Here is a 22,270-nt window from a genome sequence, read left to right on the forward strand (position 1 = left end):
CAATTAAGAAAAAAAAAAACAATTGGTATACTTAAAACTTGTAGCCAAAATTTTCCAACAAGCGGCACTGCAAATGCTTGTTATATGGTAGTCATTATAAGAGTAATTCTAAACTAATTGTAGACACAGGGGTCCGATGTCCCCAGTCTCTACTCTCTTAACCTTTGCTTCCTACCAAAATTTGGTTTTGAACTGAGAAGAAAGGCTTATAGCCACTGTTTCTTATATTTCTGTTTTATTTGATGCATATTATACTGCTCATATACACCAAAGCTTGAAATAAAAATTAAGCATGGATTAAAAGTAGTGGATATTGTTGGTGTTTATGGTGTGTAAGCCAGTAAGTGATTTGTCGCCTGCTCGTAAGGCCAAATCTCATTTCTCTTTGGTACCCCTACCGCTTGTTTTTGAGATACAGAGGGTGAAGGGGTGACATCCTCCTCCAAAGCATTGGGACAACTCTCTAAAGTTCAGCAACATAGCTCCTGGTTAACTAGTTAACTTTACAGCACCGTATCTCAGTTTGAAGGGTCATGTAGCCCTGACACTTCACCCTACCCCTCCAGCCTAGCAACAATTGTAACATCCTACCCCTAGACATGCATGCGCAAAACAGAGCAGTAGAGATAAGTGATCAGTCCAAATGGTGCAATAGGTTTGCATTGAAGAGTTCAAAAGGCCAGGCAAGAAAATAATTAGTTAAAATTGTTGATTTACTAATTTAACCAGATTAAACCAGGAGACTGTTCATTAAGTATTGTTTTAATGTCACAACAGTATAAATAAAATAAACAGTGTAAAAAACTAAAGTGATGTAACCACAAAACTCAAGTGTAGCGTATTCAGTGCATGCATATATACAGCAAACAAACAATTAAAATACATACAGTAAATTTCAGGATTGCAGAAAGGGAGACATGGAGGAGGACACAATTGTGAGTAATTATTAACAAACAACAAACAAAAATTTTAACAACAAAGAAACACAGAGTACATTTGGACTGAAAGAAAACAAAGAACCACACGCAACCTGACTGACGTAGAATACGCACAAGAACTGACAAGGGACACTTAAACTAAGGGACTGTCTATGCATGAAAGTTTTAAGAAACAGGACATACCTGGTGAGAGGTAACGAGGGGGTGGAGCTACGAATGAGCCCAGAAGAAAGGGTGGTAACAAGGAGAACACAGAGAGGGCCTTGTGCTAGAGGGCAAGGAAACAAAAGTGATTATTCTATGGTATCTCTCCAGGAACATTGTAACACTGTTATTTTGAAGATTAAAGGGGTATACAATAACTGATGCCAATGTAAATGTAAGTTTTGGTTTAGTTTAGAAAGTCTTATGTAGTGTTTGGAGTCTTATGTTTGCTCTCCTTCAGTAAAGTGTTGCCAAATATTATTATTAAGATCAATTCTAAGTCATTTGAACACTCCGTTCAGTGCTCCGTTCAGATGGAAGCGGTTTTATGTAGCTGGCCTCTGGTTGCTGTAGAAGTCAGTTTGTGTGGGTCCTTTTTATCTGCGATGCGGCCATAAATACCGCCTCATCTTCAGAGCCTCTAGCTTTTTTTCGCTGACTTCCTTTTCGCGAAGCTGGTCGTGCTGGCTCATTCCGCTCACAGGCAGAGCAGCCTCTTGAAATAAACAATTTATTTTGCTCGCGGTCCAATTCCAGACATGCTTTTATTAGCCTAAATGGTCAGCGCTCGCAAGGATGCCATTAAGAAGCAGGGAGGCCCAGTCGGGGCCCGGGCATCCCTATTATTTATTTATAAGCTGTGAGTTTGATAAGAATAGAAAGACTGTCCACTCCAGTGGGGTGTGTTTTGGTAATAAAATGTATCAGACAGGTCGAGATATTGACCTTTTCTGTTGCCGATGCTCGAACTGACGTCAATCGATGACTACAACCGAGGCTAATTTAATCAAGTAATAAATCCATTCAGGCTGACCTATACTGGGAACGATTTTCCAGGGGCGTTTTCTGGGTTTCGGAAGGCATCTTCTCTACATATCAGGACATACCTTAGGGTCATTCTAATGCAAGAGCTGAGAGATATCTTATAATATTATAGGACCCCTATCATGTGAAATCAAATGTTCCCCAATGTTCTGAAATGAAAGGGTTGGATGTAGGATGTAAACATGTGATGTTGACTCATTAGTAGTTCTGGGCTATATGGGTCATTCTACAGAAATGTACACTTATGGAAAAAATACTTAAAATTGTTTTTTTTTTTTTTCTAACATTTAAACCTAGACTATATATCATTATGTATTATTATTATTAGGGCTGTCAATGTTAGAGTTACCATACCAAATACCATACCATACCAATTTCTTCTATCCAGTTTCTCATGCATTCTTAACTTCAGATGTTGGTGAAGTTCAGATCTCCCCTCAGATATACAAGTATATTCTAGTATTTTAATTGACACCACTAATATAAATATATTTGAATTTTATTTCTTCCATTCTTCCATTCATCATTTATTTACATTTAAATATCCACTACAAAAATGTTTGACCTAAGAAGCAAAAGTACAATTAATCGCAGTTAATCACAGAATATTGTTGTAGTTAACCAGATTAAATTTTTTAATCGATTGACCCTACTAATAATGTTATGTTTTTGCATTTGTTTATTTATTGTATCAAAGAAAAATAGCACCAGTACAATTTTAATGAAAATATATTTCATGAAGTGGCTGTAATTGATTATCAAACCACATGTTGTAAAATAAGTCTATTTTATCATCACTTTTTTTAGCAGGTCCCTAAGAATAAAGTAACAACAAAGTTCTGTATAAAATTATTAGATAAATAAGAAAGTTACAGATAAATAAATAGATTTACAATGTGGTCTTCTTTATAGAGTTTTAGAAAATATATAGATAGAATATAAATCAGATAGTGCTGTCAATGTGGTTTTAATTGGAAATAAAATTGCAATGTGGTAAAATCAATGACATGACTCCCAAAAACCACAACTTTCAATATTTAAAAACAAAAATATATATATTTTTATCATATATTACACAGTGTCATTGTTTACCTGAAATACAGTCAAGAACACATTATTAGTCACAGTGGACAGAGCAGAGGCTGAAATTTGCATCCACAGTCCAAGCAGTATAGTAGCAAAAAATATAAATTTTATGCCTGCATTAACTGAAGGAAAAAACATTATTGTGTCCTCAAAGTGTTGTAATTCAAACTAATATATGCATTTAAAGTTTAGATATTCCTTTGACTGTCAACAACAAACATGGAGTGTAGTAAAGTGTCAGCTTTCAGAGACCACGCACAAATACAGACAAAAGGATTACAAGGACAATACAAAGGCTTTGTCTGTATCGATATCTCCTGTATAACTCTGTACTTCAGAAGAGTGGCTTTACTGCTCCTTACAACCTGAGTGGTAAAATTCATACATAAGGCGCACTGGATCATAAGGCGCACTGACGATTTTTGGGAAAATGAAAGGATTTTAAGTGTGATTTATAATGCGAAAAATACAGAAGTCATAATCTGTTAAAAATATAAGATGTGCAGTATAATATTCTGTCTCGTTTTTACACTGAGGGAATTTTTCAAATTCTTCATGTTTTTGTGTGATTTTTATGGTGTATTTATAACAATAGATCTATATAGTATTTAAAGTGACTGTCTGTAAGTTTTTAGGATTTGGGGGTTTAGAGACCTCTTTGGTGAGAATGTGTAATTGCTCAGAGCCTGTGGAGAACACTGAGGAACATTTTGTCAGATTCTTAGTGTTTGTGTGATTTTTATTGTGTATTTATAACAATAGATCTTTAACCCTCCTCCCTCGCAGTGAATATTTATGACCAGTCAGTGCAGACATGTAAACATTGTTTAGTCTTCTTGTCTTTTGTGCTTTTGGTGTAAAAACGAGAAAGTATCTCTCAGTCGTGTTCATTATTTAAAGTCTTTGCGCCTCTCGCGTTTCTTCTGAATAATAAGCAGCCTAACATTTAACCCAGATAGCGATCTGAGCTGGCGACACTAGGAAGGTTGGGCGTAATGATGTCTGTAACTGTAACGTTGTTCTGATTTATAGTACAGGGGTAAATATGTATAAATACATATATCTTCATGTTTTTGTGTGATTTTTATGGTGTATTTATAACAATAGATCTATATAGTATTTAAAGTGACTGTCTGTAAGTTTTTAGGATTTGGGGGTTTAGAGACCTCTTTGGTGAGAATGTGTAATTGCTCAGAGCCTGTGGAGAAGTACTTTTAATGCGGGTTAATGTAAATTAAATTTAGTTGTGTGAAATTCTGTGTTCTGTGATTACTTCCAACACACCTACCAGACCATGACTGTAATAGATGTTGCAGGGATGTTCGTGCAAGAAGAACATAGATAGCATTAATAAAAAGTATTTGACTTCTCTCCACTGCTTAGGACTTACTGCTTTAACTTTAAACATAAATAAGTCTTAACAGTGAATGGCCTTTAAAGTAGCTTTAAGATAATTTTTCAGGCATTTAACAAAACTTTAAATAAGCACTTCATTGTTTTTCAGGTTTTGTTGGCAATATATTGTACTTTACGACATATAAGGCACACAATCTTATTAGGTACTTATTAGGCACTATCAGTGAATGTCTATTATCTGGTCTATTTTTGATACATAAGAAAAACAGGTTATAAGACACATTTTTAAGTGACAATAGTTAGTAACAAGGGTGTCACCATGTTTCTCTTTAATGGGAAAGCTGGGGAAAGCACGTAATTAAACAAAACTGTAATTCTTAAATTAAAAACAGTTTCTTTTGAAGTCAAACGAGCGCTGGATGTAAATCTACACAGATTTCTCTCCTGAAAACTGTTTATTTGGGTGAGTAAAGTGCTTTCGTTTATTTACAGTAAGCTTAGATTTCCAATATTTTTAAAGCGCGGTTAGCAGCACTTAGCGCTAGTAAATGCCGCCCAACAGAGCTACACTGAGGAACTCTTAAGCTTTCTGGTAAGGCAGGGCACTATCAGCTAGCAGTTCGTCCCACGTAGCTTGTTTTAGCATGATAAACACGCAGACTACAACCCGATAATACTCACCTCTAAATGGTGAAGGAGCTACCGCTGCGGTTAACAGCTAATGCTAATACCGCTGCACTCAGCCTCAGTGCTGGAGAAACTTCACTGAAACTCCTGTATAATGCTGTACTTCAGCAGAGTGGCATCACTGTTCCTTAATACCTGACTGATAAAATTCATACATAAGGAGCACTGATGACTTTTGGGAAAATTAAAGGATTTTAAGTGCACCTTATAGTGCAGAATATATGATAATCATAATCTCTTAAAAATGTGAGCTGTGCAGTATAATATTCTGTATATGTCTCGTTTTAACACTGAGGAACATTTTGTCAGATTCTTAGTGTTTGTGTGATTTTTATTGTGTATTTATAACAATAGATCTTTAACCCTCCTCCCTCGCAGTGAATATTTATGACCAGTCAGTGCAGACATGTAAACATTGTTTAGTCTTCTTGTCTTTTGTGCTTTTGGTGTAAAAACGAGAAAGTATCTCTCAGTCGTGTTCATTATTTAAAGTCTTTGCGCCTCTCGCGTTTCTTCTGAATAATAAGCAGCCTAACATTTAACCCAGATAGCGATCTGAGCTGGCGACACTAGGAAGGTTGGGCGTAATGATGTCTGTAACTGTAACGTTGTTCTGATTTATAGTACAGGGGTAAATATTTGGTCTTGTGTTTTTTTCTCTCTGTGTTCGAATATGAAATCTGTTGGGCTCTCGCGGAGTGAAGCTCTCGCAGGACCACGTGTTTATTTAAGAGAACACTCTGACACAGCTGTGGGAAAGAAAAATCGATGCTCATTTTTCTGCTATGATGAACTTTGATAGAAGAAGCGCACTCACGCCTCCTCCGTACACACACACACACACACACACACATATACAAACAGCTGTATCGATGTAGCAGGTGTAGTCTTGACACAGTTCTCTTCATTCCTGCCTAGAGCTAAACCCCATTTCCTACTCATATTTCTGTCTCTTAATTAACTTCAGTGTCTCTCTCTCTCTTTCTCTGTGTGCAGAGCTGTTCTGTGCTGCATAATATGAAGGAGGATGTTTCAGACTTATTTTCTATTATGTTGCATTGTAGAGCAGAACTAGCTGATGTTAGATAGATGTTGACTACTCTATCTGATGTTAGATAGATATCAAACTACTGATGTTAGTTATATGGTACCTACTCTAGATGATGCTAGATAAATGTTAGCTCCTCTGTCTGGTGTTAGATAGATGATAACTTCTCCATCTGACGTTATACAGATGTTAACTACACTTGCTAATGTTTCATAGATGTTAACTATGCTAACTGATGTTAGATAGATGATAACTACTCCATCTGGCGTTATATAGATGTTAACTACACTTGCTAATGTTTCATAGATGTTAACTATGCTAACTGATGTTAGATAGATGTTAACTACACTTGCTAATGTTTCATAGATGTTAACTATGCTAACTGATGTTAGATAGATGTTAACTATTCCAGCTGATGTTAAATAGATGTTAACTAATCTATCCAATGTTAGATAGATGACAACTACTCTATCTGATGTTAGTTATATGATAACTACACTAGATTATGGTAGATACATGTTATATCATAAATCTGATGTTAGATAGATGTTAACTACTCTATCTGATGTTAGATAGATGATAACTACTCTAGATGATGCTAGATAAATGGTATATCAGAAATCTGATGTTAGATAGATTTTAAATCCTACATCTAGACTTAGATAGATGTTAACTGCTCTTATCTGATGTTAGATAAATGTAAGCTACCCTAGGTGATGTTAGATGTTAACTGCTTTATCTGCTCTTAGAAGGATGATAATTACTCTAGATGATGTTAGATTTTGTTATTTGATGTTAGATAGATGTTAACTGCTTTGTCTGCTCTTAGAAAGATGATAATTACTCTAGATGATGTTACATAGATTTTGATATTTGATGTTAGATATATGTTAACTATGCTATTTGATTTTAAATCTGATTTTTAAATCCTCTATCTGATCTTAAATAGATGATAACCATCTAGTCAATGTAAGATTGATTTTATCTACCCTGTCTGATTTTTGATAGATGTTAACAATTCTATTTGATATTAAATAGACGATAACCACATAGATGATGTTAGGTAGATGTTCAGTACTCTAGCTGCTGTTAGCTGGAAGTTTACTACTCTGACTAATGTTAAATAGATGTTAACTACTCAAGCTTGTTAGATAGATGGTAACTACTCTACTTGACAGTATATAGATGTTAACCCCTCTACCTGACATTAGATAGATGTTAACCCCTCTAGCTGACGTTAGTTAGATGTTAACTGCTCTAGCTTATCGTAGATAGATGTTAAGTATTCTAACTGATCTTAGATAGATGTTAATTATTGACAAAGGATCAATCTTACCTACTCTAGCTAGTATCAGATAAGTGTGAACTGCTCGAACTGATATGTTGATATTCTGAAGTACCATTTAGGAATCTTAAATGTTCCTCAGCATTCTGCTATTTTTTTAATAGTGCTTGTAATTGGTTGCTATCATCTTTTAAAAAAACTGCATTACACTCAACTTTAACAGAAAATACATTAACCCTTTACATCACTATATTGAGAGCTCCAATTCTCCAATTCCAAGTGGTTTAGGGTTATTTACAGTTTTTTTATTGGAAAATATAACCCTGTACTTTTCTCCAATATCTTTCAGCTTTTGGTTTAAGATTTTTGGAAACGCTGAGGTAAAGTGAGGTACCAAGTCAGTAACAGGTGTGAAAACTGCTGAACCCAGCAAAGCAGATCAAATCAGCAGCCAGAAACCTTGCCTCGCTCAAACAGCTCACGGATTAAATAAAGAAAAAGAGGGAGCAGGTGTTAAAGGGCAGTTGTGGCGCCAGGACGTGAAAAAAAAACCCACCATTTCAGTCCATATAGGCCAGATTTCACAGGTCTGGTCTGGAATGGAATGGAAAATATCCTGTCGCCTGCCAAGGCTGGCCACACAGGAGCTCCTGCAATCTCTGTGAAGCAGGGCCTCTGAAACCTTGAGGGAGGTGAGGAGAGCAGTTCCTCTCTGACCTTTGAGAAGGTGTGAAGGATGAGGATAATCAGGGTAACTCGTATAGGATTGAATTCAGCTACGAGATGGGCGCCCGTCCCCGGGGATGCAACTGAATTCCGTCTGGGGATACAAACAAGTATTTTCTCGGAAAGAGATCTTGGGAAAGAAAATCACATTTTACGTTTCTTGAGGGCTTTTTGCAGACTGAGGTGGTTTTCCTGAATGGTTTTGTGTGCCCTGGGCAGGTGTTCCTTTTGTGCGCAATGCTCCTGGGGCCCCGAGTTCAATTCAAAGTGGTCTGCTAGCTTTTGTTATAAGCATTTTTTTTGTGCTGACCAATCATATGAATCTGAAGGCTGGCCTTCAGTAATAGATATAAACATGGAGGGATATTGCTTTAAATTGTTATAAAATGAACAAAAAAAGCCTTAAACTAACCTTACTTAATCATAATACCTTAAATAAGACAAAGACAGCCCATTATTTTAGTTAATTTCCAGTGATGACAACTGCTAAGTACAGTGTATGTATATATATATATATATATATATATATATATATATATATATATATATAGATATATAGATATATAGATATATAGATATAGATATATACATACAGTGGCTTTTAAAGGTATCCATATTCCATTAACTTTTTCACATTTTGTCACCTTACAACCACAAACTTAAATGTATTTTATTGAGATCTTAAGTGACAGACCAACACAAAGTGGCATATAATTGTGAAGTGGAATGAAAATGATACAAGTTTTTCAAAATTTAAATCTAATATAAAAGAGTGACATTCAAAAGTAGTCAGCCCCCTTTACTTTAAAACCCCCGAATAAAATCGAGTGCAATCAGTTGCCTTCAGAAGTCATGTAATTAGTTAATAGAGTCCAGCTGTGTGTAATTTAGTCATCATTAGGGGTGTGCCATATTGTATCGTACACGATAATATCGCCAAAATCTTTCAATATCGTGTACGATATTATACCCTGAAATATTGTGCCATATCACCCACCCCTAATTATCACATCAGGGTTCTACTTTTTTGCTGCTTTTAGTAGCAAAAGAAAAATTCACACTGTTCTCATTTCCCATTTTATATCTACTAGAGACAGATTATATCTGTCCAGTATAATTTATTTTACTTTAATCCTGGATATATGGCGATATGTAGCATTATTAGTACAATGACATTCTGGATCATTGACTTCTGTTACAAATCTGATTACGTTTTTCATCATATCGTCAAAAGTATCGTTATCGCGAAAATACCATAAAATATTGTGATATTATTTTAGCGCCATATCGCCCACCCCTACTCAGCAAAAATACAGCTGTTTTGTGAAGGCCTCAGTGGTTTGTTAGAGAACACTAGTGAACAAACAGCATCATGAAGACCAAGGAACTCACCGGACAGGTCAGAGATAGCAACGTTACATTACAAAAACATATCCCAAGCTTTGAGCATCCCAAAGAGCACTGTTCAATCCATCACCCAAATATGAAAAAACATATTCTACAACTACAAACATGCCAAGGCATGGCCGTCCAGCCAAACTGACAGATCTAGCAAGAGGAGCATTGGTCAGAGAAGCAGCCAAGAGACCAATGGTCACTCTGGAGGAGCTGCAGAAATCCACAGCTCAGGTGGGAGAATCTGTCCATAGGAAAACTAAAAAAAATCATCTTCCACCTCCATCAAGACAATGACCCTAAACATACAGCCAGAGCTACAGTGGAATGATTTAGATCAAAGAATATTCATGTGTTAGAATGACCCAGTCAAAGTCCTGACGTAAATCCTATTGAGCTTCTGTGACAAGACCTGAACATTTCAAGGGGTATGAATGGAGAGACAGGGGATTGATTTTCTACTTTAATAGCTTTAAGTGCTAGTCACAGGATGGAATAGGCGCTTGCTGATGTACAAAATAATCAGCAGGTTTAATGGTGACAATAGAGAGTAAACATACAGTGGAGTGTAACCAGCACAGGCGATAAAAAGAAAGCGAACAAAGCAGACATGGCCTAGACTGAGGCAAAACCAAAGGTCATAAACAATGTGAGAACCAGATAACCAATCAATAGGGCAACAAACCAGAATCTGAAGGGCAGAACAAAACAATAGAGCAAATCCGTATCATACACAACCAGGAATCATTTGGTGTGCAACAACATGAGTATGTTGGCAATACTTTGCAAAAGACAAAGAGGTATATAATCAAAGACAATAGAGAAACACAATGAACACGATGATTACTAGTGTCAGGAAACTGGGAATTCCAGAATTGTCTCTGCGTGAATAGTGTGGAACATTTCACTGATGGAAGTGCATTGTGGGAATTGGAGTTCTTGGAGTGGGGAATCCAGAAAATATAATAGTCTAAAGGGGGCCGTTTTGGTTGTGTAACAGGTGTAATTTCCTCAGAAGTATGCACGGTGCTGCATAATTGATAATTACTTAGACCCTGTTGTTATTTGGCAGCAGAGAGAAGCACAGCCAGAAACAGCCTTCAAAAACAACAGTGTGAACCCTGGAGGAAATGAGACAGTGTGCAGTGTGCCTCAGCCCTCAGAAATAACACAGCGTGGATCCTCCCTTACCGAGACGTCCTTGAATCAGGTCTGAAGAATGAAGTCCTGAGCCGTTTGTAGTGGACATTCTGGTGCAGGGATTGCGTGTAGGGCTGAATGGAAATGTTCTGTAATGAAAGGTTTGTAGTGTGTTATTCAGTGTATTCTAAATTCAGGGAGCATAGACACACACTTATCTGAATACAGTACACTGTGCATCAGCAGCTATGTTGGCATATCTGGCCAGTTTGTGGTTGGAGGCTGAAAAAAGAGACCTGTGAAGAGCTTCTAAAAATGTGCAGAAACTTGTGTTCTGCCTCTAGGTGGTGAGAACACTCGATCTGTGACTCGCTGTGGGTTGTGCTTGTGATAGAAGTGGCCTAGACCGTAGGTGGGGCCAAACTTAGATTCTGGGGGAAGGAGGCAACGCGCTGATGGAAGCTGTGGGGCTTGGCCTGCTGTGCTGGCAGTACAGTAAAGAAGACGTGAGAGCAGGAGCACAGCTAGTGTGTCTCATCAGCTGAAAGCTGTGTTGTCTTTGAGGTGGACAACTGGGAGACAGATCTCACAGGTTTTTAAAATTTAGGTCAGGTCTGTGGTGGGTCTTGTGGTTTCATCAATGTTTACTCTAGAAGGGTTACTTTACAGACATTTTTTAATAAAATAGTTCAGAGTTAGATGCTCAGACTTCATGCTGTGATTAGAAAAAAAATAATAAATATTTAGGGTTTGTTTATTCATTTATCTTTTAGGAAATATGTGTCATCAACTACAATTCTACAAACAATAATAAATGTCATTTTTTTTTATTTAAGCCATTGATCCCACATAGCTTGTTTTAACATGGTAAATGTGCAGACTACAAGGCAAAATAACTAGTGCTGTGGTTAGTGGCTAATGCTTACGAAGCGTTTTTTGAGAAGATTACTTTATTATCACTTATATAAACCAAGTTTATGCAAAGTGAACACACCAATACATTTCATCGTAGCCTACTTTATATATTTGCATGAATAAATTATGAAATTACTGTAGAAACGATACAAGGTAAGTAGCACGATAGACACTTTTCTGTCGTCCCCACAATATTTATCTTCATATCGCACAGCACTAGCTTACAGTACTGTATTTTTCACAATATGAGGTGCGCCGGATTATAAGGTGCACTATCAATAAACGTCTATTTTCTGGTCTTTTTTCATACATAAGGCGCACTAGATTATAAAGCACATTATGCAACACTAGTAAGGAACAGAAGTGTTTGCCATGTTTCCTTCTTATTCAGCAGGTCTCACCACTGGGTGGTGGGGAGTTACTAAGTTAAGTAAATCTAAGCTAAGTTAGTTTTCCAGATTTCTGTCCAGTAGCACTAGACTGAGGAACCCTAAGTCTTTTGGTAAGATAGGGCAATATTAACGGTTCCTCCCACATAGCTTTTTTTAATATGGTACACACGCTGGAAACATTCATCTCTGAATGGCAAAAGAGCTAGCGCTTAGCGTGTTTAGTGGCTAATGCTAATGCTGCTCCAGCAGTGCTAGCTGGGATTAGCAGCTGGCTACAGGGTGATAATACTCACCTCTGAATGGCAAAAGAGCTAGCGGTTAGTGGCTAATGCTAATGCTGCTCCAGTCTCTAGTATCGGTGCTGGAGAACTAAACTGAATCTCCTGTGTAATGCTGTACTTCATTGGAGCAGCATTAGCATTAACTATGCTAAGCACTAGCTATTTCCCGTTTAGAGGTGAGCATATTGGACTGTAGCCTGTGTGTTTACCTTGATAAAACAAGCTATGTGGGATGAATCACCAGGTAATATCACCCTGGCTTAGTCAGTGTAACTGTGTCGGGCAGCATTTACTAGCTCTAACCGCGGATAGAAGTAAGCCGCTAATGCTAGTGTTGCTGCACCCAGCCTTAGTGGAAATCTGGAAACATAAGATAAATGTAAATTAACAAAAGTGTTTTACCCACACAAAATAAACAGTTTTCAGGAGAAACACAGAGCACACAGAGCCAGCATACCACAGTCCCCATTATCTAAACCCATACTGAGGGCTAAAGCCTGTGCAGCTGCCTCACATTATTACCAGATTTTATTTAACTTAATGTTTTATTAATCAGTGTTGATGAGCAACACTCGCTACAGCAAACATCAGAGTTTAATCAGATTATGTTTCTGCAGGATTCATGGCCTGCATAGGTTTGCACTAAATCATCACTGATTTTTAACTGAGTTATCTTGTATGTTGTGTGTTTTGTGTGTTGCAGATATATGATGGGTGTGAACCTGGAGGGCAGGGATTTATCATTCATGGACGACGGTTACCAGGTCAACCCCAAACTGGTGGTCATTGTTCTCAACCCAGACAGAGAATGGGAAAAGGTGAGTTGTTCTTTCTCTATTCTCTTTTCTCTATGTCTTTATAGGAATTATACAATTTTGCATTATTTGCAATGCTAATGCAAATATTAAATATTATAATATACATATTAGAATAAGTGAAGGTTCAAGTCTTTTTTGTCCAGGAAAGCCAGCATGTCCATGGCTTCTGGATTGAGGCTTGAAGACTTATTGTACTAAAACAGACTGCCTGATATTGGCAGATATGGTTGTGTTGCCCTGTGTCATGAGTGTGAAAATAATAAAGCAATATAATACAAAGTTAAAATTGCTTTTTATAAGTCGAACAGTTTTAATGTCATCTTTAAAATTTTACCCATATTTTAATTCTAACAATTTGTTCTAGGCTCAATCTAGGGATGCACCAACTTTCCAGGATCCAAAATTATGAAAAAAAAACTACTAAAGATTTTTAATTATTTGAACTAGTATAGGCTAACACCCATACTGTGTGAGAAACTACACAACAGTATCCCTAGTTTTATTGCTATTGCAGTGTCCAGTGACCTGTCCCTAACTATCAGCGAGTAATCCAGCTCAAAAACACAGTTAAAATCATGGCCTGCTGAGAATAACATACAGACATTATATAAATTTCAAATATCATGGTACCAAAGAGCAGGACTTACCCTACCTAAACATTGTTGAGTTTCTAATAAAATTAAATTCTATTTTTAATTTTAGAACAGCCATGCAGTTTTACTAAATATTAAATATTTTAAAATTGAAGTTTTGTAGTTGAATTTATTTAATAATTATACATTTTAGCTATATAATTCAAACAAAAGTGAAAGAGATTTTAAGTTCTGTGCATCACTAACTTAAAAGTCCTGTTTAAATCTAAATGTTTAAATGTTCCCTCCATGCTGAAAAGCTAAAAGCACATCAGAAAAGCACTATTTTTTTTTTCAGCAGTAAGCTGTAGGTATGCGCAGTGGCTTGCAAAGGTATCCATGGCCCTTTTTTCACATTTTGTCACCTTACAACCAAAAATTAAATGTATTTTATTGAGATTTTACATGATAGACCAACATAAAGTAGCCTATGATTGTGAAGTGGACCGAAAGTAATAGAAAATTGTGATCAAATTAAAATCTGAAAAAAATGTGATGTATTCGATCTCTTTTACTCTGAAACCCCTTACTAAAATCCAGTGCAATTAATTGCCTGGGAGAATCAGTCACAAAAAAACCTTATTGAAAGAAAGACTTTAGAAGTGCCATTTACAGTTTGCCACACACAATGTAGGAACACAGCAAACATCTGGAAGAAGAAGCTGTGCTCAGGATTGACAAAAGTTAAACCTTGTGGTCAAAATGCAAAGCGCTATGTATGGCATAGAAGTAACACTGCACATCACCCTAAACACACCATCCCCACTGTGAAACATGGTGGTGGCAGCATCATGCTGTGGGGATGCTTTTCATTAGCAGGGACAGAGAAGCTGGTTAGAGTTGATGGGAAGATGAATGGAGCCAAATACAGGGCAAAAAAACTGTTGGAGGCTGCAAAAGACTTGAGACTGGGAAGGAAATTTACCTTCCAGCAAGACAATGACCCTAAACATACAGCCAGAGCTACAGTGGAATGGTTTATATTTAAAAAATAATAATCGTGTTAGAATGACCCAGTCAAAGTCCTGACCTAAATCTTATTGAGCTTCTGTTTCAAGACATGAACATTTTTACAAGCTGTTCACAGACGCTCTCCATCCAACCTGGCTGAACTTGAGCTGTTTTATAAAGAATAGGGCAAACATCTCTTTCTCTAGACGCGCAAAGCTGGTCGACACACCTCAAAATACTTTCTTCCGATTTTTATTGAACTGAAATTTAGAACTGAAAACCATGAATAATTTTCGTTCCACTTTATTATTATGAGCTACTTTGTGTTGGTCTTTCACTTAAAAAAATCAATAAAATACTTTTAAGTTTGTGGTTGTAAAAACTGAGTATGAATACTTTTCTAAGCCACTGCTTGCACTACTGTACTGCATTCCAAAAAGGTTTTGGGAAACTTTTACAAATTTAACAAGTACAAGTTTATGAAGAACTCAGTGTTAAGAAGGTTTTGGGAAACCTGCCCTGTTCTAAACGCTTGGAGGCTTTTTTTGCTTGCTGTTGTTTTTTTTTGGTGCAATCTCAATTCTCTCATTTTACTCTCCCACTTCTCGTTCAATTTACCTAATTGACTAAATAATGCGTTTGTTTCCTTTATAATAATCTATTCTCTCAGCCGCGCTCCCTCCTTCTCTCATTAGCTTTAGTTGTCCTCTCACTCCGTCTCCCCACTCCATACTCTCGTTTTCTTAATCATTTGCTCGCTCACACGTTCTTTTTAATGAGTTGTTATTCTCTGAGGTGCGTCGGACGCCGTGTGTTTTGACGGCGCCCTGTAGCGTGCAAAGCCTCTTCCTTTCTCTCCCTGTCTCGCTCGCTCATTCACTCTCCCTCTCTCTCTGCTTCTCGCACATGCACACACATTAAAACCCTGCAGTGAGTGTGTGAAGAGTGTGGCACTAATCATTTCTCACTGCATCGGGCTGGAACAGGGGTGTGAGTAGATTGTGCTAACTGGGTTTAAACACACACACACACACCCAGACGAGCGTGCGGGCGTGCGCACGCTCACATTACAACAGAGACGTACATAATGCAGCGGCAGCGCGCGAGTTTTAGACATCCACACATTTCACATAGTGAGTGTGATTAGATACATTCTCGAGATCTCAACGGGAAGAGACGAGGATTCTGCTTTGACGCAAATTAATGAGAGATGCTCAAAACTTGGAAACAATTCAACTTCCAGAATAAAGCCCAATATTACGACACACCCTGTTATTAAGAAGTGAAAGTAGTGCCAAATTTTGCATTCTGTAAAACCCTGAGGAACAGAAGCTTAATCGGTTAGGCTCCTGAGTGGCACAACAGTCTAACAATGGCACAATTTGTCTCTTGTCTCTGTGACACTTTAAAATGTTCTATATTCATGCATAAATATGACTTAAACCATCCTCAGATTTTATACAAGGATGTTCTCACATTTTCCTTTAGAATTCTCTGATATAATTGAGAACTCATTGTTACATCAAGCCAACCTGGCCCAGATGCTGTGAAAAAGGCCCGAATCATAATACTATTACCACCATGTTTCAAAGATAAGATAAAATTTTTTTTGCTTGAATGCAGTGTTTTTCAATCTCCAAACATAACGCTTAACATTTAAACCAAAATGTTCTATTTTGCTCTTATCTATCCACAAAACATTCTTTCAATAGCTTACTGGCTTGTCCACGTGATCTTGCACATCATTGTTGTTCAGTGTTCTCCTGATGGTGAACTCATGAACATTAGCATTAGCCAATTTAAGAGAGGCCTTCAGTTGTTTAGAAGTTACCATGGGGTCTTTTGTGAAATCGCAGCCCTTGGAGTGATCTTTGTTGGTCGACCACTTCTGGGAAGGGTAACGATGGTCTTGAATGTCTTCCATTTGTACTCAATCTGTCTGACTGTGGATTGCTGAAGTTCAAACTCTTTAGTAAGAGTTTTGTATCCTTTTCCAGCTTGATGAGCATCAACAACACTTTTTCAAAGGTCCTTAGAAATCTTTTGTTTGCGCCAGGATACACTTCCACAAACGTGTTGTAAGGATTAGACTTAGATAGAAAAATAAAATAAAAAAAATAAAACAGGCTCCTCCCACTACCGCCTAATTGACTCTAATTTCATCTTCAAATTAACTGCTAGTCCTAGAGGTTTGCATACTTTTGCCACTCACTAATATGTTTTATTGGATAATTTTTCTAAATTAATAAATGAACCAGTATAATATTTTTGTCTTATTTGTTTAACTGGGTTATCTTTATCTACTTTTAGGACTTCAGGAAAATCTAATGATGTTTTAGGACATATCTATGCAGAAATATTGAACATTCTAAAGGGTTAACATATTTTCAAGCATTACTGTATATTAGGGCTGCAACAATTAGTCGATATAAATGGCAATGCCGATTATTTAAATTTGTCAACTACAAATGTCATTGTCGACTAAAAAAAAAAAGAAGCCCAACAATGGAGCGCAATGTTGGGTAAGTTGGATAAATTACTCACTCATATGTATATGTGCACAGTTTACACTCAACTTAATATGTGTCTTCAAAAGTGCCTAAACACAACAGATTACATATCGTCGCTGTCCAATTAAAAACACTTATTTCCAAAACAGAGAAAAAAACTTGTAAACTTTCAATGGAAGTCCACGTAAAAAGAGTTTATTTTAGGTCATTTTGAAAAGTTTCTATTGGTCCGTTTATCAAGAAATTTTGGTACAGTGTAAGAGACAGTTTGTCTGTTCAAATTACGTAAATATCAGTGTTTTTTTTACGTTTAAACAACATTTAGACATTTAATTGGCTTTTAAACCTCACGTTCAGCAGTTTCTATCATTTTTAGAGATGCAGAACATGGCACAAACAATCGTTGACTAGTTGACTAATCGAAAAAATAATCATCAGATTAGTCGACTACCAAAATAATCATTACATTCAGCCCTATTGTATATTGGTGTGGCCAGTTAGCATGCAGGCTAATTTAGTCATCTACCTATAAAGCTGTTGGGCTATTCTCCTCCATTCTTCATTTTTCTTCAAATTGCCCTGTATGTGTGGAAAGATGTATCCTAATAAACAGGAAAAGTAGAAACATGCAATGCTAATGAATGATCTAAAGATTTTATTCAGCCAATCAGTTTTGAATTTAGTGGCATTTCTGTGCATAAAGACGGAAAATCCCGACTCGACTTGTCACTTGTTGCTATGTAGCTGTGTTGCTTTGCTACTTGTCACCAATTCAACTAACCTCCTGTAAAAAAGGCCTGGATACTTTGTGGTCAAGCTGTGCTGCTAGAGTGACGGCAGGGTAAGCCAGGCTAAGCTGTGGTGAGGCGCTCAGGTCAGCTCTCAGGCTAACATCTTACCTGACAGCCTCATAGTCCCAGACGCGTCCACTTCACCAGAGCCTTATAACACAACTCCCTCCACAAAACGGTGAGAGGAAATGTATTTTGGTGAGCACATGCTGCCACTGTGGGTCTCAGTGATGTCACTATGTCTCTGAGTTTGGCCCACAGGAAATAAAAGTAGATCACACAAAGTTTGGCTGGATTGTGTTTTTTAAAATAATCTGGGCCCTATTTTAGCCATTGATAGGCGAGGCATCAAACCACAGACTGTGCAGCTTGATTTAGGTCAGTGTCAGTGTGTCTTTGCTATCAAAACGATGGGAAAAGTACACCTTGTACGTCTCCAAACACTCAAAAGATCTGTACTAATTATCTTAATTAATCATGGGTGTGTTTTGAGCGTCATGAAATAAACCAATCGGCGTGTCATTGGTATTTTAACAGCGCAGTGCTTCTGCTCTTCTCTACCCATTAAACTGTGAAGGTGCACAAACAGCTAATTTACAGGGACAGCAATCTTATTTAGTCTTCTGTTTATTGTTGATGCAAAAGCTGGATTTGTGAACTACTAAGTGTCCTTGTGTGTGTAACAAGCACCGGTGTACACACACTGAACATCTGACGACTGACTGCTGCCAAGGTTTAAATCAGTCAGTGGAGCACCTGTGCTTTCCACTGCACTGAAGATAGCAATACACCAGAAATGTACCTAAACACACGTCACTTCCAGGCCACTTCTATAAATAGCAATGAGCCTTGCAACACACCTTGCACTGGTGTAAAATAGGGCACTTTGTTCACATTGAAATTAAGTACCCCTGGTCAAAGCTTTGTCCCTGTCATTAGGAAATTGGCAGTTTGTTTCCTGGTGAGGTCGTCTATTACTGCTGTCCAATGAAAAACAATTATCTCCAAAATTATGACTTATTATGACAAAAATGCTTTAAACTTGTAAAAAACTGTTTTTAATGTCATTCTAAAACATTTATATTGGTCTATTCATCCAGAGTTATTTACACAGGTTACAGAGCAGCTACAGGCTTTAAATGAGGAATAAAAACATCCAAAAATAGAAATGGTTTTCATTGGACAGCAGCAATATCTGACCTGTTTAATTGGTGTCAATAGTCTGTCAGTAGTTCATATTTCTGTAATTGATCCAAAAAATGTTTTCACATGGCAAACCAAACCGTGGTTCAATTGATCCACATTGAGACCACCTCTTTTGGTCAAACCAAATTTTGGTTTACAGCACCTTTTTTACCTTCATTTTACTTTCATACCTGCTATTTTGGCTAAAACCAGGCCAGGTCGTTGGTGTGAAAGCACCCAAGAAAACGACTTCTGTAAGGGGTGCTACTGTAGAATAACCTCTTCTTAATAATATATAGAAACATTTCTTGCTAAGAATTTACAATTAACAATCTCCAAAATGAAGAAACCTTACAGAAGAAGGAAAAACAACACCTTCTTAACCTTTCAATGAATGTCACTGTAAAAAAGATAATCATCAGATTTAAACATGATATTTAAAATATCAAGAAACCTGATTTCCTTCATTATTTTGAGCTTATGTAGGATTACGGTGATTCTCCAGGGTCTGTAGCCCAGGCTGTACTGCTCATTGGAGCTAGCTGCACATATGCTGAAGCAGAGGACAGGCTAATCCTTATGACCTTTGTCAAAAAGTATGGGTTGCTGGGACACAACCCATCTCGGCTATCGCCATGCCAGCAGCAGAGAAAAGAGCGATTGGTGGAGGTTATATTGCCTGCAGAAGTTCAACAGATGATATTTCTCCCTCTGAGAATGTTGCATTAGCTGTGCAAGATATCATCAGTTGCACATGTGTTTGGATTAGAGATACCCAGTCTTTTTTATCTTGCCTAGGGGTGGCTGATATGGTCCAAAAATAATATCAGAATATTTCAGTGTATTTTTGCAATAATGATATTCTTGGTGATTTGAGAAAAAAAAACACTGAAGAATAAATTAATAAATTCAAAAATATACTACTGCAACAAAATATTAAAGTTTTACATGTATAAATGTATTTTTCAAACTGAACATAATTTATCCCTGATCTGACTCAAACAAGCCAATTTAACATGGTATATTGCCCAGATAATTAATATATTAACAAATGCCATCTCTACCTTTGTGCAGTGTTAAACTGCACAGAAATATATATTCTAAGTCCAGAACACAGAATATTCTTCCTGTATTTACTTTTTTTGCTCCACCCCAGACAGCTCTGACCAATAAGCAGAGAGAATGTTTGTTTTTCTCCTTGCCTAGGGGTGGCTGATATGGTCTACAAATAATATCTAAATATTTCAGTGTATTTTTGCAATAATGATATTCTTGGTGATATGAAAAAAAAACACTGAAGAACAATAAAAAAATCAAGAATATACTAGTGCAACTAAATACATAAAGTTTTACATGTATACATATATGTTTCACACTGAATATGATCTGACCCAAACTATCAGATTTACTTATTAAGTTTAAACTAAAAGGCTACTAAAGCCAGTTTAACATGGTATATTGCCCAGATAATCACTACACCAATTAGCAAATCCATATCTGCATTTGTGCAATGTTAAACTGCACAGAAATATATATTCTAAGTCCAGAACACAGAATATTTTTCCTGTATTTACTTCCTGTATTTACTTCTTTGCTCCTCCCCAGCCAGCTCTGACCAATAAGCAGAGAGAATTTTTTTTTTCTCCTTGCCTACGGGTGGCTGATATGGTTCAAAAATAATATCAGAATATTTCAGGGTATTTTTGAAATACCGATATTGTTGGTGGTATGAAAAAACACAGATTTTTTAAATTAAATGTACATGTTAAAGTTTTATTTGGTTGTCTCTTTTGACCTATTTTGTATAATAATAATAATAATACACCAAAATAAATAATATCACATAAAAACAATCTAATATAACACCCATATAAAATGCATATATACATACATAAACAGTGACAAAAATATCTTTTAGGCTTCACAGTATATAGAAAACCAAATAGAAATGATAATGCTTTCAAGACGAAATACTTGAAAATGATTATCATGATATCAGTGTTTTATGTTTACAAAACTATATGCATATAATCGTGTATGATACAATATGGCACACCCCTAACCTTGCGTATACCAAAATTGCAATCTTATAAATCAGCAAATGTTGCTGATCTTTTTTTATATAAATGATTAAGCCTTAAAATGAGGCACTTTACTTTTAGGTGCACAGCCAGAACATGTCTGATATCTGATTCCTTTTTTAGGAGATGATTAACATTGATTATAATGATTAGGGGTAACATTAGTAACAAACACTGGACTACTGGACTAAATGTCATCCGTCTCATCTTATCATGAATGCTATCAATGCTAGCTTAAAAATGTCTCTCAACCTGCTCAAAATGCAACCAGATCTTCATTTAAGATTCGTGACTAAGGGTGTTTGTTATTTTTAGTCCAGTTTGTTTGTTTGGGCAGGTGTAAATACAGTATTCACTTTTAGCTGTGTACCAAGATCCTTAATATTCAGTAGTCTTGATCTGGTCCTAAACAGCCTCTGCAGTCATTGGTTTGTGGTGAGAACATGACCTGAAACTGATCTGACCCTAACTATCAGATGGACTCCACAAGTTTAAGCTAAACAGCTCTTGAAGCCAGTTTAACTTGGTATATTGCACAGATAATCACTGTCCAGTCTATTTACAAATGTCATCTCTGCAGTTGCTCAATGTTTAACTGCACGGAAATGTAAACTAGTCTAGAACACAGAGCCTTCTTCCTGTATTTACTTTTTTGCTGTCATGTGGTTTTGGTAAGCTTAGGTTTTCTTTTTGTCAAAACAATTCAAACCAATCAGAAACCCCAAAATAGTGTTTTAAGCATTGTTAGCTTAGCAGTTTCTGCTGTGTATCAAAGCTCCACTAGGTAGGATTGAGATTTTGTGCTCGTGGGCTCCCCTACAGTTGTAGAGTGTAATAAATGTTTCAGGCGGATTAGTTTCTCTTTCTCGTTTTCTGGCTTTCACAGACATATTTGGTCACTTTCCAGCTTCTGCCAGAGTGTCTGTGTGTTAGTTTGTAAAGAATGAACCAGTAGTCTTTGTAGAACTGTTAGAACTAAAGGTCGGAAAGCAGGTCGCAGTTTTCACAAGCGTTGGTCGAGGCC

The 22,270-nt window shown here is 36.8% G+C and overlaps 1 protein-coding gene across 1 annotated transcript in view; it reads left to right on the forward strand.

The window, feature by feature from the left end:
- The window catches only part of grin2ab (glutamate receptor, ionotropic, N-methyl D-aspartate 2A, b), a 190,914-nt gene that overhangs the window by 157,570 nt on the left and 11,074 nt on the right, over positions 1 to 22,270 (forward strand). The window contains exon 5 of the mRNA XM_007260263.3: positions 12,982 to 13,096. Within this exon, the coding sequence (XP_007260325.3) occupies positions 12,982 to 13,096 (115 nt within the window). The remainder of the gene's footprint in view (positions 1 to 12,981; positions 13,097 to 22,270) is intronic.

The sequence above is a fragment of the Astyanax mexicanus genome, chromosome 21 (assembly GCF_023375975.1).
Source record: "Astyanax mexicanus isolate ESR-SI-001 chromosome 21, AstMex3_surface, whole genome shotgun sequence".
Lineage (NCBI taxonomy): Eukaryota > Metazoa > Chordata > Actinopteri > Characiformes > Acestrorhamphidae > Astyanax > Astyanax mexicanus.